Genomic DNA, 16,235 nt, shown 5'->3' with positions numbered 1-16,235 from the left:
TGTGTGTAATGAATGAATATAATATACAAGTTTCACTTTTTGAATAGAATTAGTGAAATAAATCAACTTTTTGATGATATTCTAATTATATGACCAGCACTTGTATTGTATTTAATGTAAGGGTCTCTGTTTCATTGAATGTTTTAACCCTAACTGAGATCCACATCAGTCTTTTTTTTTTTTAAATAGTCACAGAAGTGTTTCTAATGCTAAAATATAATTATTGAGGATATCCATACATTTTTGAGTTTAGTGTTTACAAAAATTTAGTTTTTGTTTTTATTCAGATGCCTAATTACAGTCAATAAATACAGTGCTTATCAAATCTATTAGACCACCTGTCATAATAAAGAGAAAACACAAATACAAAATACACAAATAGAAATCTCTCTATTACCTCTCTATTAAGCAACACTATTACCGTTATTCCTAGCATTATCGCCAAGGGAACTGTATGGGATAGTGTGTTTGCTTCTCTGTATAAGGCTTTTATGAGTTTTTAATATTTTTCTCTCTTTCCTTTAGCTAACTAGTCAGTGATGTTATCAAACCCAGTGCTCGGCTCCTTTCATGTGGGGATGTTTACGCTTTACTTGCTCACTGCTGTTACTCCCTCAAGTGGAAAAGAGTTTTCCATATGAAAAAAGCATGTAAAATAGTATATGAGAAAAACACAGGGAGCAAATGACTCTTGGGTGAGCATTATCCCATCCTGCTGTGAGACTGAGCAAAACCTCAGAAAAACTTTAAAGGAACAGTTCATCATCATGTCATACCAAACCCATTTTGTATATTTTACCTGAAACACAAAAGCAGATGTTAAACAGAATTCCCAATATTTTATTTTACATACATGAAGTGGGTGATGATTTACAATATAGTATTTGTGTCCTCTTTGGAGCTTGGCAATATAAATTACCATACACTTTTCATGCATGGAGAAAAGCAGCTTGGAAATTCTGCCCAACATCTGAATTTGGCACTTTAATCATATTTCAAAGACAAAAGTAATTATGAAATTGCATATAAAAATGGCATTAAGTTACTTAAGTGGGTCAAATGCACTCCTAAGTTCAACTAATTACATTTAATACATTTAAAGTACATTAGTTCTGTAAATTCTTTATATCTAATTTCTTTTTCACAAAGGAAATTTCCTCTTTTTTTTGGAGAACTGACTATATGGAAGCATGCATGATTGAGTAGATGGATGGTGAAATACTATAGAAACCTTGCATAAAATGGAAGATTTTATATCTGGACAGTGGGAATATTATTATTAATTATAGTTTTCAAGAAGAGGGTGAGGATGATGTAACCAAAGTCTTTGAGGAACGTTCTTGTAGTGATGAGATTCTTACACAGTTAATGTGAATGACATGATTCAAAGGAACAAAAAAAATCCTTATCTGTCTACACGAGCAAGTGGGTGGGTGATTTTGTGATTGAAGGACATGCATGATATTCCAGTCTCTGGATGAATTTTGAAACAAAGAGAACCACTTTTAAAGCTTTAAGATATGCGAAACTGCATATATACTAACGATGATGATTTCTACATGAATTAGCATAAGTACAGATTGGCAGGGTCAACCACATGTAAATATTGGAGTTAAAGGCAGGGTAGGTAAAAAAATATATAAAAAACTGTTTTTCCAAACTTGTTTAAACTTTATTTATATATCAATACATAATTAAAATGTAAGTACTCTGAAAAAGAAAGTATAAAAATCGAGTGTCTGTAGACCTCTCACGACTGTTTTAAAGACAGCTCATTATTTCCATTCACTCCACCCCCTCCCTTCTGGGCTCCTTCCAAAGCCACGCTATAGCTATCATCTTGAGCTAGGCCTATAGATTATTTATTGTCTCTACTACGGCTCGCTAAGTAATGTTATGTTAGCTATATTATGCAGCTACGTGTGCTAATGACACATGCTTCATGAAAAAATAAACAAAAAAATATGTATGATCAAAATACAAAAATAAAGATTTACCTGTCCAGCAGAAATAAAGCCATCAAGGAGTCACTTTTCGTTCCCTTGAGTTCCCTCAGTTCTCGCATCGCTGGAAAGCCACGCCGATATTAACTCACGTTTTATTTCTTTGTTTATCCAAATACTTTTTGTTCATTGCCTTTTCTTGTACTGTTACTGTCTTCCTTTTTTTGCCTGGTTTGCCTTCACTAACTGCATAGGCCGGTACTGTGAATTTTGCTTGCTGTTTCTCTACAATTGTTTTGGTATTCCTAGGATCCGTGCCTCTTGAATTCCTCAAATCAAACGTACGCGCGCAAGTGGGCAGGTCATGTGTGGCAAAAGTGTGGTTGCCATGGTTGCGAGAGAGTGACAGTTGCCTAAGCCAATCCTATGTTTCGTCCCGAATGGAAATAATGAGCTGTGTTTAATACAGATTAAACGGTCTAGAGTCACTCGATTTTTATACTCTTTTTATCAGAGTACTTACATTTTAATTATGCATTGATATATATAGAAAGTTTAAACGAATTTGGAAGAAAGTTGTTTATAAATTTTTTACCTACCCTGCCTTTAAAGGGAATGAACATTTTGCAACCATGGCCTCTCCCTCATGTGGTCCCAAACCCACTGGATGGTACTGTTGTTTAACCAACATACCGACTGTCCAGCTGACCAAACGTCTTTCCAAAAAAGATTTAAGCAGACAAAAATAATATAAAACAGTTGTGAAAGCTGTGGGTTGTGAAAAATATGTGATTTGCTAGTGTGGAGAATTGTACTTCAATTTCGCTAATAACATTGTCTTGTAAATGTTGCAAACAACTTTCAGTGACATATCATCCATTCTTACCAAATTTCTGCAATTAAATAATTACATATCTTGTGTGTGTGTGGGGGGGGGGGGGGGGGGCTTTATTTAAAAAAATATATATGTAAACAAATTACTGAGAATACTGAAGGATTTATAAATTACTATACTGCCCTACAAAGCAAAAAGGCAGTAACTGCATTTTTGGTCAAAATTTTTTATTGTCATTTTCATGACATTCAAGGCATCCTTTGTTATGTGACGAAACATCTTATCTGAAATGTGTGTCATTTTTGAGAAAAATGGTAGTTGTTTGTACACTGACTACTTAGGCTGTATGACAGGATAACTTTTAAGTCATTTTTCTCAGTTCTGCACTCTGTGCAGTTACTGCCTTTTTGCCTTGTAGGGCAGTATACATCAACACAATAAGGCATACTACAGATATACATTTATACATTTGAATAAAAGCATTGTATGAAAATATTAATAAAATATATATTTATGATATATCAACATCTTCCATTGTTTAGCCACTTGTTCAAAAGGTGAATAATTTGTGTTAGGGTATCCAGTTATACCAAGGTTTTGATTAAATGAACGAATAACAAGAATAAGATGCCCAAAAGAACAGATAAAGAAATGAGAATGACAAAGATTCAGCATTAGACTCATTTCTATATTATGCTTTTCCTGTTGGATGGTCTATTAGAGAAATGGCAATAAATGGTACATGATTGGATGTATATTTAATGAAGCGTCTGTCACCTTATATTAGTCACTGAAACGCTGGTTCATTAAAAGGCTTATTCAATGCTTTCTCTGGTCTCGAGTCCAATTACTCTTAAGAGCTAATTAGTAACGAATACATTAGGGCTTTAATGGTCAGAATATGTACACCAAAGAAAGAAGTGTCTGAAAAAAGCACATGGAAAACTGTTTTCACTGTTGATCTCACTGAGAAATAATAATAAACATATGCATTGGATACAATGACAGATAGTCTTGGAGGCTGCATGAAATCTAGTAGCCTGTTCATTAAAACAAACATCTGAATGTTGACCTATTTCTATTATTAGACACAACACTAAGTCACATTAATAACCATGAAATCAAAGTATGTATAAGAAAGATAAGATAAGCCCAATTACCCCCCAATAACCTTTCATTAATGGAGATAAATAATAGAAAACTAATATGATTTAGCTTTTTTTTTTTTTTTCATTTATATTATGATATCGATATGAAATAAGTGTGACATGTTACAGTAATGAGAATGTATGAAAATCATTACAATTAGAAATAACTGGACTTTATTATTATAAAAATATATATTTATTTATTATTTTTTAAAAATTGTTCTGATGCATTGTGTTCATGAAAGAAAATGTCACAGTCAGGGTTATTTTAGTTAACTAAACAATTAAAAACCATTAAAAAATTTAATTTTAATTTAGTTTTACTTAATGTAAAAAAAAAAAAAAAAACTGTAATAAAACCGAATAGTCTTTATACTAATATTTTAAAAGAAACTACTTAAAATGACAAACTCACAACAAACTTGCTAAAACTTTACCTAAAATAAAAACAGAAAATCTAAAGATGAAAAGTAATTCAAAATATAAATAAAAAAACTATAATTAAAAGTATCAATAAAAACTATAATAGTTTTGTATCTCAATGACACTAACAAAACAATGGTTACAATGACATTAACAATTTTCAAAATATAACTTTATTTGATGTTCTTTATTACTCTTTGATTGTGTGCGTGTATATATATTTATATACATATAGAGAGAGAGAGAGAGAGAGAGAGAGAGAGTAATATAATATAATGCAATTGTGATTATTGAATATTGTGAATATTGAATAAGAGTTTTCAAGATTGTATAGATTCCTGTAATCTTTTTCTCTAGGTATTGGTCATGCTTACATAAATATCCTCGTCAATACAGTATGGTTAAAGTGGTCATCACATTTTTTTTTTTTTTACACACATATTGATGTGATGCTGGATTTCTCACCGGAGGTGCAATCATTGCACTTCCAGTAGGTAAGACTTTGTGAACAGGCCATTATTCTCAAGGAGCTGGGAATGAAACAAGTCCTCCACGCCCACAAAACTTGATTATTATAACTAGATTAGGAATCCTGAAGGTGCTCTCTGTCGCCATAGCAACACCCAGCATGGTCTGGCGGGGCTCTGTCTGTGAGGAGAGGATACGTTAGAGTCGACCACCACGTGGGGTCCGGGACCACTTACAGACTGTGAATTCACATCATCGCATTTCCCCGGCATATATGAGTGCGAGAGACAGACAGATCACACATGTGCTTGGCCTGTGTTCTCTCCTCTCGTCCTTTATTCCCATTGTTATGACATGACTCACCGGATATTATGTGTCCCTCCATGTTTCCGTCCAATTACACAGAGCTCTGTAGTAATGAGGCTGGCTCCAGAGATCTGTGCGGAAGTCTTTAAGAGACTGGAGTGATCCGGCTCACACTGATCTGGTCTGTAGCTAATGCCTCTTTATGAGTCCCTGGGTAGTTGGTGCTGAGGAAAAGTGATTAAAACAGAGCGAATGGGACTGGAAACGTGCTGGAGAACAGTGAACTCAATACATGTGACATTCTCCCATGAGTGACCTTCAAACAAACATAATTGATGTTTACTGCTTAATGTGTTGACCAGCTACTGTGGTGCGATGACAATTACCACAAACGATCATATTGACTGGTCTTTCAATGTGTATAAATGAACCGGGACTTTGAAAGGAAGTTTAGCAGCTTAAACATTTTCTAAAAATCTATCACAACATTTCAACATTTAAAATACCTATCATCACCCTTTTCAAGTGAATTTTGGTCATTATAGTTAACTATTTTAAAAGAACATTTTGCACCGATTGTTTGAACCAGTCCATGTCAATAATCATATTCACTCTGATGTACGTTACAATACAGAAACGAAGCTCTGTTGTGTTTTGCATCTATTTTACTGGTTAATCAAAACTTAAATACAAAATATAAATATTAAATAAAAATATAACTTATTTCAAAAAATGTAAACAGTATTTCTTTCACTTTGTATCCATGCATGGGATATGGAAGTGCCCAGTCTATAATCATCTGGTACTGACAGATCATGGCAATTAATTTCAAAGAGGTGTTTAAAGCCTATTTAATATCTTATCTGTGAATGGAGCTATAGTTTACATAAATTAATTAGAAACAGCTGTAAAACTGTGTGAAGTCAGCACTGACATGGCAGATTTAATTGGTTTGTGTAGGTGTCACTTATGCTTTAAGGGTTCATTTCCCAGATGTATACCTTAAATTCACTGCAATACGTTTTTGGGTCAACACAAATGTTAAATAACAATCTGCTGTTGGTTTCACTGTTTGCATCCTCAGTTAATGATATACGACACTGGAATATCAATCTCAGCCAAACTGATAATTCAAATCAACAATGTATAATTTGGAAAGTTAGTAATACAAAATAAATGGTCAGCATTTGCATTCATCTACAGTGTTTCAAATGCATACACACGATGAACAGACTGATTTGGACATTTCAGCTCAAACAACAATCCTTTTTACTGAGAAATCCATTTAAGTGCTTTACCAAAAAACATGCACTTCCTGTTTCTGCTTTGAAACCCCCTTGCGATCATTTGCAAGTACAAGTAAACACATTTCTATTTGTGTTTCGAAACGATTGCCTGTGGTGATTGGCATCTTGCCGCTGTAGATGCTGGACGGGCATCGGGTTGAACATGAGCTGGAATATTCCTCTTCTACTTGTTCCAGTTCTCTCGTTTGTTGGAGAAAAAGCACCAGAGTTACGGCTTCTCCAGTTACGCTTTCACTCGTTGTGCACGTCATTTATAATTCTGGATTAAGTCCGCACAGATTGCAAGGTCAACCACAGCCGCCTTTTTCGCACAAGTCAACATCATTTCCTTCTAAAGCTATTAGACTTTAATATAGCAATAGTGCTTTGTAGCTCTCAATTGATTGCTTTTTATATTACCACAATGGCGATAAGTCTAACTTTCTTGCCTCCTCTCTCACACGTCATCATTTTCTGTCCTTCCCCTTCCTCTCCATCTCTTGTTTATCTCCAACCAAAACATCATCATTCCTTTTTAGAGTGCAAGTAGAGTTCTATGTGAATGAAAACACTTTCAAGGAACGTCTGAAGCTGTTCTTCATCAAAAACCAAAGATCCAGTGAGTTCTCGCCGAAGGGCCGAAGGGCGGCTCTAATTGTGGCTTTTCTTGTCCTGTGAGGTGGTAGTTTGTTTTTGCTTTCACGTGGAGTGCTGTTGACCCCTGTGAGTGGCTCTGTGGAGCTGGTGCTGGGTAATTGGTTGGTTTTGTATTTGTTTCTGCGCGTTTGATGTACTGTCCTCTAGCTGTCACGTCCTGTCCGTGAGCACTCGGCTTTGTGTTTCTGTTGTTTGTGAAGCTCTTTGTAAAGTTGATTGGTGTCGGCCTCGCACTCTTTTTTGCAGGTTTGAGAGTGCGACTCTTCAACTTCTTCCTGAAGGTTCTGAGCTGCCTGCTCTACATCCTTCGAGTCCTGCTAGACGACCCGCGGGAGGAGAGAGACTGGTGAGACACAGCTACATGGCACTGAGCATATAAGCTTTGTTCCATGCACTCGACGTGATCTTGTCTAGGCCACGTTCTAATGGTGCATCATATCCAAGTGAAAAAGCAGGAAAGCATAGACCATTGTCTATGATCAGCAGTACCCCTTCTGCCGCCGGTGAGCTGTGGCAAGCTTTACCTTTGTGCTTGAGCACTCATTAGGCTATGTAGGCTATGTAGGCAGGCTCATTATAATGATTTAAATGGTTTATGTATAAACATGTGATTAGTTGACTAATGCTTAAAGTGAACGACTACTAGTCGACCAGAAAAACCCTTTTACATCACTGCTCATTAGCATAAAATGTAACTTTGTCTCATCTCCCGCACTCATGAAATCACCAACTCTCACTAGAAGTGTGAAGAAGAATGACAAGTCTAGGCAAAGAGATAGAGAGGCAGGTCAGAGTCTGCGGGGTTTCTTGGTGTAAATGGAAAAAGTAAAAACTTACTTTCTGCCAAAGTGCAGAAGAACAGCATATCGAGGGGCTCGCGCCAAAGAGATGCAAGTGAAGGACAGCAAGGAGAAGGATGGTCGAAAGTGAAGACCGTGGGAATCTATTTACAGTTGATGTGAAGACGGAGAGAGAGTGTGGGTGGACGAAGGGAAAGTGAGATCTGGAGGAACAATCTGGAGGAGCTTGAAGTGCCTTTGGATAATCCATGCATAAAAACTCTTATCTGTGTGTGTTTGCTTCCCCTGCAGTCCTGGCTGTCTCAGACAGAATGCCTCTACCCACAACAGAAGCCATTTTGACTGGTAAGTATCCAGACTCTTGACTCTGGCATGAGAAATGAAGATGGTGGCCGAGGGCCAGAAACACAAACATACGCCATTTTAATAGACAAGATCTGAAGAAAATCAGTGCAATCATTTGTAATGTTTGTGAATCTCCTCTTTTTAAGATGTTTATCGGGTTTGTAAAAACAACTTTGAAGCTCATCTCTTCTGATATTTCATATTAAGTGTTATCTTATGAAAAATAAGTGCATTTAAATTGTATTGAATGTGTTTTAAAAAACGGTACTTGCAGATAATACAATATTTATTAAATAAAAGGCCAATCAAGTGAATGCATTTTGTGAGAAATTAATGTCAAATTGTAAGTTTTACTATAAGTGACATTTAATGTCATATTAAACAATGCAATTAATAGTGGGCTGGGTAACCCCGCCTTCAACTAAATCTGATTGTTTCAGAATCCCACTCTTCATAAAGTAATTAAACAATCTGTTAAACATCCAAAATTCTGGCTATGATTCAATTGAATTTTTACTGGAAATGTATGGTGTTGTTTACAGTCAGGACTTTTTGTCTCATGCCAACAGTAGAATTGATTTAGTGACTTCAGAACAGTGCACCAGGAGTCTCCGTGACATGTTTAACAAGGCGGTTCGGTTTTCGCCATTTATTAGACATCAACAATTCTGGTGGTAGTCTGCAAGCGTTTAATAGTGTGTGTCTGACACGATGCACACCACACAGCTTTGATTTCTTCATTCGTAACAAAAATGTTGGTTTGAAATCTGTGTATTGCTCAGCCGTCGTACATGGATTGGATTCTGAACTTGGTGTGTTTGTTTGACGTGTGAAAAAAAAGTGTTCAATTAGGAGCACTCTTCTTGATCTGAGCGTCTCTAATTTGTCATTTTCTTTTCATGCTTTATCTCATTTTGTCATAATAATTGGCTTCCTGTCATCAGGTCCCTCATTATTTGGGTGAACAGGCCTCTGCCACTCTGGGCTCTTCAGGTCAGAACAAACAAATCCTCTCTGTCATTCAGTAATACACACTCTAATACACAGGGGGAAAATACAATCTGTAAATAAAAGTAACAGAAACAAATGACATTTTCCAGGAAAAGTGTTGTGACCTTCATGTAACAAAAGCCTGTTAGCTTTAATAAAAAACAACCCATGGTAAATAAAAGTGCCTGTGTTTGAAAGACACACACAGACACATTTGCCATTGTTGTGTTGCCCTCTGTTTGGCCATTTATTCTCAGACTGTGTGAAACACGCTGCCCCTGCTGTTTCTTCCTACACAACCTCTGCTTCTCTCTCATCTCGGTCCCTTTTTGTCTCTCTGTTTGTCTATTTTCGCCTCTCTCCAGGTGCTTGTTGCATTCATCAGTTTTTCAGAGACCATGTTGCTGGTGTACCTCAGCTATAAGGTGAGTCAAACAACACATGTGCCCATGGTTTTATCACTATACACTATGAGACTCTCTTGGCTTCAAAGAGGTCTGGAAAACCTGGAGAGAGCTGTCTGTAGCCGTTAGCATTTTCGTTCATTACAATGCTAGCTGCAAGCCCATTCTAGCGTTTAAGAGCCCTCGCTGACTTTCATTTAGTCAGAAAACACGTCTGCTTTTGAATGAACGTCAGAGAAACCAGTCATTTTGCACTAAATCCATTCCTTTTTTGTCTTCCAATGATAGTAGTGGAATTTAAACTCCTAAATTTTAGCATACGTTAACAAAGATTAGTTATTAAGGAAATTAAAAAATCTACTTTAAAAATCTAAGTAAAAAATAAAGTAGATGCTGAAATGAAAATATATTACAGTATAAGTTTATATAACTTATGTATGTTGATTTGGCTGAACTTCAGAGTGCTTTTTTGACTCATTTAATATTTTTATTTTCATAATTACTTCTTCAGGCACTGAAATATGGTTAAAATACTAATGAATGTTCTGCCAACATTTACGCTAAACTAAAATGTACTTTATTTGTGTTACAAACTTGAATGTCATGTATTTAAATGCATCTGTAATTAGTTGCGATTTAATACCCTTAAATATTTAATACCCTTATATATTTTTTTACTTTAAATATAATACAGAATACAATAGAATTAAAATATTTTTATGCTTATATTATTATAAATCAGCCCAGGTGAAAACAACTTCCACAATGTACTTAATGTAATCTTTAGCATATCTGAAGATAATTTAAGTGACTTAAAATAACTTGAGAAGTAATAAATAATATTTTTAGTATGTTAAGTACTGAATTTGTGCAGGAAAATAGAGCACTTTTAATACATAATGGAAGTATACCTTTCTTTCTCCTGTGGTAATGATTACCGTAATAATAGTCAACACATCAAAATATGTGTACTTCTTTGAAGCTTGACAAAATTGTGCTTAAGTGTGTTAATAAACATGCTAAGTACACTTAAGTGGCCTTTTATTTCATTAACATTATATTATTTGCAAGTACAGTTTATAAAATGTATACGTTTAAGACTTGAAGTACACTAATACAACTATGCACACAGTATTGGAAACATTTTTTATAATAAAATGGCTAAATAAATTGTTGTTTATTTCATTGCTATCTTTTCACATCCTTAATACACACAATCAAATAATACCTCGACCCTTTTCAGAAACGCAGCGCTATTAGAAATTACACACAATAACATTCTGTTCTGAGTGATATTTATCTTGCATGAGAGAACCATGATATTTATATTGCTTAGTCCAAAGAAAAATTAAATACTAGCTCACTACACAAAAGACTGATCCAATGTGTGAGCGTGAATGCTATTATAGCACTCATTTACTAACATTTGCTTTTCTGCAAATCATTTCAGACTGTTACCTCATGTAATAAATATTCATGGTCAGAGCTGATATGTTTAATATCATGTCCCGTAGACTTTTTGGATTGTTCCTTCACCCTGATTATAATGGATCTGCAGTCCTCAAAGGTCAAATGAAATGGCATGGAGAAAAGGTGCAGAAACCTGCTGGACTATCCATCTAAAACCAGCTTTTTATGGCAGCTGGTTCCATGTGATTCTGAGATGTTCAAAGCTGGTCATTATCTGGTCCAGACTGGTCCGTCATCTTTGTTTTAGCTGGTAAAGGCTGGTCTTAGACCATCTTAGATGAGCAACAAGCAAGCTACAAAAACAAGCCTAACCACCATAAGCTGTTTTGACCTGTTTTTTTTCCAACAGTGATATAGAGCGATTGATAGAGGAAGAGTTTGCCAGTGACAATCAATCATTCACGTTGAGCTGTTTTGAAGGGACTAAGTGGGTAGAGAAAACCCAAGGCATGTTTGTCCCGCAGACACAGATAGTGAAGGGATCTCTTAGAGTCTTGATCCCCATGTGAGGAACACATCTCTTGTGTTCTTTGTTCTGCATTGATTTCTTGCCAAACCATCTAGGCATCTTCACCCACGCAGGGCCAACATGGGTGAGACCTAAACATACATCCAGCTTGTGAAATGTGTCAGATGTTTAAGACCTTAATTCAGCAACAGCCAACTTCAACTGCAACCGATAAATTAAACATATTTCCCTGGGGGGCGAGGAGAGTGACCCTGCTTATTTTATTCTTTAATCCAAGAGTTCACAGAGACAATAGTGTTTCTTGACCCTGAAAAGAGTGTCCTTGTTTCCAGGGGAATGTTTGGGAGCAAGTGTTGCGCATTCCATTCGTTCTGGAGATGATCAGCGCCGTTCCTTTCGTGATCACTGTGAGTACAACAAGCCAAAGGGATTTTCACTGCATAGCCCACTCCACCTACATAACATAACATAGCAAAGCATAACATAACTTAACATAACATAACATAACATAATATAACATAACATAACATAACATAACATAACATATAACATAACATATAACATATAAGATAAAACATAACATAACATAACATATAACATAACATATAACATATAAGATAAAACATAACATAACATAACATAACATAACATAATATAACATAACATAACATAACATAACATAACATAACATATAACATATAAGATAAAACATAACATAACATAACATATAACATAACATATAACATATAAGATAAAACATAACATAACATAACATGTAACATACCATAGCAAAGCATAGCATAACGTAACATAACATAACGTAACATAACATAACATAACATATAACATAACATATAACATAACATATAAGATAAAACATAACATAACATAACATAGCAAAGCATAACATAACATAACATATAACATAACCTGTAATATAACATACAGGTTATGTAACATAACATAACAAACATAGCATAACATGACATAACATAACATAACAAAATATAACATAGCATAACAAAATAACATAACATGTAACATAGCATAACATAACAGCATAGCATAACAACATAACATAACAACAAAATATAACATAACGTAACATAAAATGTAACATAACATAGCAGAGCGTAACATAACAAACATAGCATAGCATAACATGTAACATAACAGCACAACATAACATAGCTTAGCATAGCATTTAACATAGCATAGCATAACAGAACATAGCATAGCATAGCATAGCATAGCATAACGTCATATCATATCATAATTGAAATAAGTAATTTTATTTTACAACCAGTAAAAAAAATATTTGGAGTCTGACATTATTTCATGGTGGTAGTAATAGTAGTAAACAAAAACAGGTTTAAAAAAAAATTATGTTATTACTTAATTGTATTAAACTATAATAATAGTAGTAAAAATAAGATTAATACATTTATTGTACTTTTTATTATATGTTTTATTTTATTATTTATTTTATTTCCATTATTACAACAAACCCTGAAACCGATATAAATGTCATTTAAATAACATTTTCATAACAGTCTTAACCTGTGTTTCTGAGTGAGCAATCTAAGCTGTATAAATAAGAAATTAAGCTGTTTGAATCAGATTAATGACCCTTGTTTGAATAGTCTGCTTCTACTGATTCATTAAAAATAACTGCTCCAACTGAGAAATTTTTGCCATGATGCTAAAGATGCATCAGTGGCGCAGCAGTGCTCCTGAATTGCTGTATTGTGTGTTATAGCTGTACCACAAAACCCTTTGAATAGAAAGAAACAAACGTTTTTTTTCTTTCCAATCAGGTGATTTTGCCTTCCCTCAGAAACTTGTTCATTCCTGTTTTCCTGAACTGCTGGCTGGCCAAACACGCTCTCGAGAACATGATTGTAAGAAATGAAGCCCATCTTCTATCCTTTCTTTCAGAGCAATTGTGTCAGTGTGTATCCACTTCCATCACAAAGCTCCTATTTTCCTCTCCTTCTCTATGTCACTTCCTCCTCATGCCTTATTTTCTTGATTGTCCTCCGCTGCTGAAAGCTTGCTGGTTATCCAATTTGCCAGAGCTCTGGATAATTGTTTTCGGATTTTTCTCATAAGTACAAGAGCAATGGCAGTGTTATTAAAGTCTCACTGTCTCTCATCTCTGCCGTCCTTCATGTTGTTTTTCAGAACGACCTGCACAGAGCGATTCAGCGAACACACTCGGCCATGTTCAACCAGGTGCTCATCCTCATCAGCACCCTGCTCTGCCTCATCTTTACCTGGTGAGAGAAAAACAAAAACAGGGCCTTATTAGGAGTTTATTTAGGTTCAAATAAGTATTTATTGAGGTTGTGATTTTGGTGCAAGAAATGTTATAAGTAGACGTGAAATGTAGAACCAGGCCTTTTTGCATTGTACACTGCAGAATAGGAGCCACTGCGATGGTGCGGCTGGTCAGTAGTTGATAGGATAATGTTTCTAAAGTGCTGATTAATTAAAACACCATGTTGTGTGTGCTCTCTTGTTCCGTGGGGTACATGGCAGGGAGGTGCTGAATGTGCAGGGTAGCGGTGCGTTTGTAAAACAGAAGGGAGAGAAATGAATGACCTTTTCACCACTGACAGCTGCATGTTGACTCAACCGGCCTTTTAACATGAGCAAATACACACACACTCACACACACACTGGCTGTACTGAAAGATACAGACAGACAAACAGGGTTCGCATCATGTCGTTGTGCGCGTGGCTCACCACACAGTTATTGTGTTTTGGCTCGTGTTTATCACAGTTTGCTCCAAACCATCTGATGATGATATAAACCCTCTGGCTTTCCGTACACATGCAAATCCCTGCAAACCTGTCCACCTGAAAAGCCTTTCTAGGAATAGTTTATTTAGAGTTTATTTACTCACCACCATGTCCATTTTTCATGGGACACAAGTGGAAGTTATTAAGAATACTACAGTTCTTAGTGACCATGTCTGTCAGGCTCTAAAAATCATTTAAAATAACATCATACAGTTTTGGAACAAAATAAAGGTGACTAAATAATGACAGACTTTTCATGTCTGGGTGAACTATGCCCATATTTAAATCCATATTTCAGCTGTTCTTAGTCCCTGTTCTCTCTCTTTTCCAGTATTTGTGGTATTCAGCACTTGGAACGAGCAGGGAACAACCTGACGCTCTTTGACTCTCTGTATTTCTGTGTTGTCACGTTCTCTACGGTGGGATTTGGGGATGTTACACCTCAGATCTGGCCCTCTCAGCTGCTGGTGGTCATCATGATCTGTGTGGCTCTTATAGTTCTACCAATACAGGTAAATAAAACACACTCAGACAATCACACTTTTCATCGTACTGTATAGACACATATATGTCACAGAATAATTAATGCAACTGACTCGGCAATGAAACAAGTCACTACTGTGTCACTACATGTCACTACTTTTCATTTGTGGATCAAAACCAGACAAAGTACCTGGCAATAATTCTTTGTCTGAATATCAGCTAGTTTAGTGTACAAATGTGCACATAAGTAAGGGTGTTATATGCACAGTTTTTAGAATGAGATCCAGATTTAATGCATTGCTGATTCCCTAAGTTATCATTTTCTGTGTGTAAAATAACCTGCAATGGCTGCCAGGCAGTAATAATCATAGCAATATTTTGGCATCTTGCAGCCCATGGAAGACAGCAGTTTACACATTTGGATATTTTTAGCCAACCAGTGTTGATAAAGGGAGCAACTGATGTTAGTAGCCACTGTGTTTGAGTGAGAAATACCGGAGTAAACGTTTAATAATGAGCACAGACGCTCACTTTTCCTCTCGTCCTTTTATGTCACTGTCAGTGATAGAAATTAGCTTTTACATTTCCCAGTGTATGTTTTCCTTTTATGGGGCAAAAGAAATGCATAATTAATTAATGCATAAATGCATATTATTATTGAATTTAATACAAAAAAATCAATTAGAACTATAAAACATTATAGGGCTGCTACTTATCAAATTGATTCAGCATCAACAAAATCCATCGTTGCACTGTATTTACAGTTTAATTCAGTCAGAGTTACGCAGAATTAATAAGCCGGAGGTTTTACATTTACACTGCATTTCTAATTGCATAATTAATCTTATTATATTAATGTTTTAAATATCAACATGTTATAAAAATATTATAAATATAAATAAATATAAACTGACTTTTTAAATTAAACATCACATTTGCAGACACACTAATATTTGGGGAAAACAACACTATTGCTTGTGTGAAATGGTGTAAATATTAAAAACAAAAACTCATAAAGGAGCTATTTTGCTGCCACATCCCACATTTTTTAGGCACTTTTAATTCATTTTGGTTCTATTTTTGCCCCAAGCTCTTTTCAATTTCAGACTTTCATCTCTGTCCTGGAATTTACTGATTGGTCTAAAATTAGCTGGACAATTAAATTTAATTATACTATTTTAAACATTATTTATACTGTATATATTTTACACGGCCAAATTCAGCCATACACATCAAAAACTGTAAATTCATATACTAGTGACACAAACCTTAAGTCATCTTAATACAATAAATCTATCCCACTTGATATTCGCATCAAGATTTCTGCAAATTCTCATGGAGAGTTTGGAAACTGTGTATTTTGTTAATTACTCTGAAACATTTACAGAGAACCTAGTGAATGA

General features: G+C 35.2%; 1 protein-coding gene across 1 annotated transcript in view; it reads left to right on the top strand.

Annotated features, from left to right (window-relative positions):
* Positions 1-16,235, top strand: part of LOC113067688 (potassium channel subfamily T member 2-like) — a 62,077-nt gene that overhangs the window by 20,797 nt on the left and 25,045 nt on the right. The window contains exons 2-10 of the mRNA XM_026240082.1: positions 6,949-7,028; positions 7,313-7,412; positions 8,158-8,211; positions 9,156-9,204; positions 9,567-9,626; positions 11,877-11,951; positions 13,362-13,445; positions 13,729-13,823; positions 14,681-14,861. Of these exons, the coding sequence (XP_026095867.1) occupies positions 6,949-7,028; positions 7,313-7,412; positions 8,158-8,211; positions 9,156-9,204; positions 9,567-9,626; positions 11,877-11,951; positions 13,362-13,445; positions 13,729-13,823; positions 14,681-14,861 (778 nt within the window). The remainder of the gene's footprint in view (positions 1-6,948; positions 7,029-7,312; positions 7,413-8,157; positions 8,212-9,155; positions 9,205-9,566; positions 9,627-11,876; positions 11,952-13,361; positions 13,446-13,728; positions 13,824-14,680; positions 14,862-16,235) is intronic.

Source organism: Carassius auratus, linkage group LG28B (assembly GCF_003368295.1).
Source record: "Carassius auratus strain Wakin linkage group LG28B, ASM336829v1, whole genome shotgun sequence".
Lineage (NCBI taxonomy): Eukaryota > Metazoa > Chordata > Actinopteri > Cypriniformes > Cyprinidae > Carassius > Carassius auratus.
The sequence above is the reverse complement of the archived record's forward strand: the minus strand, read 5'-3'. Positions and strand labels throughout refer to the sequence as shown.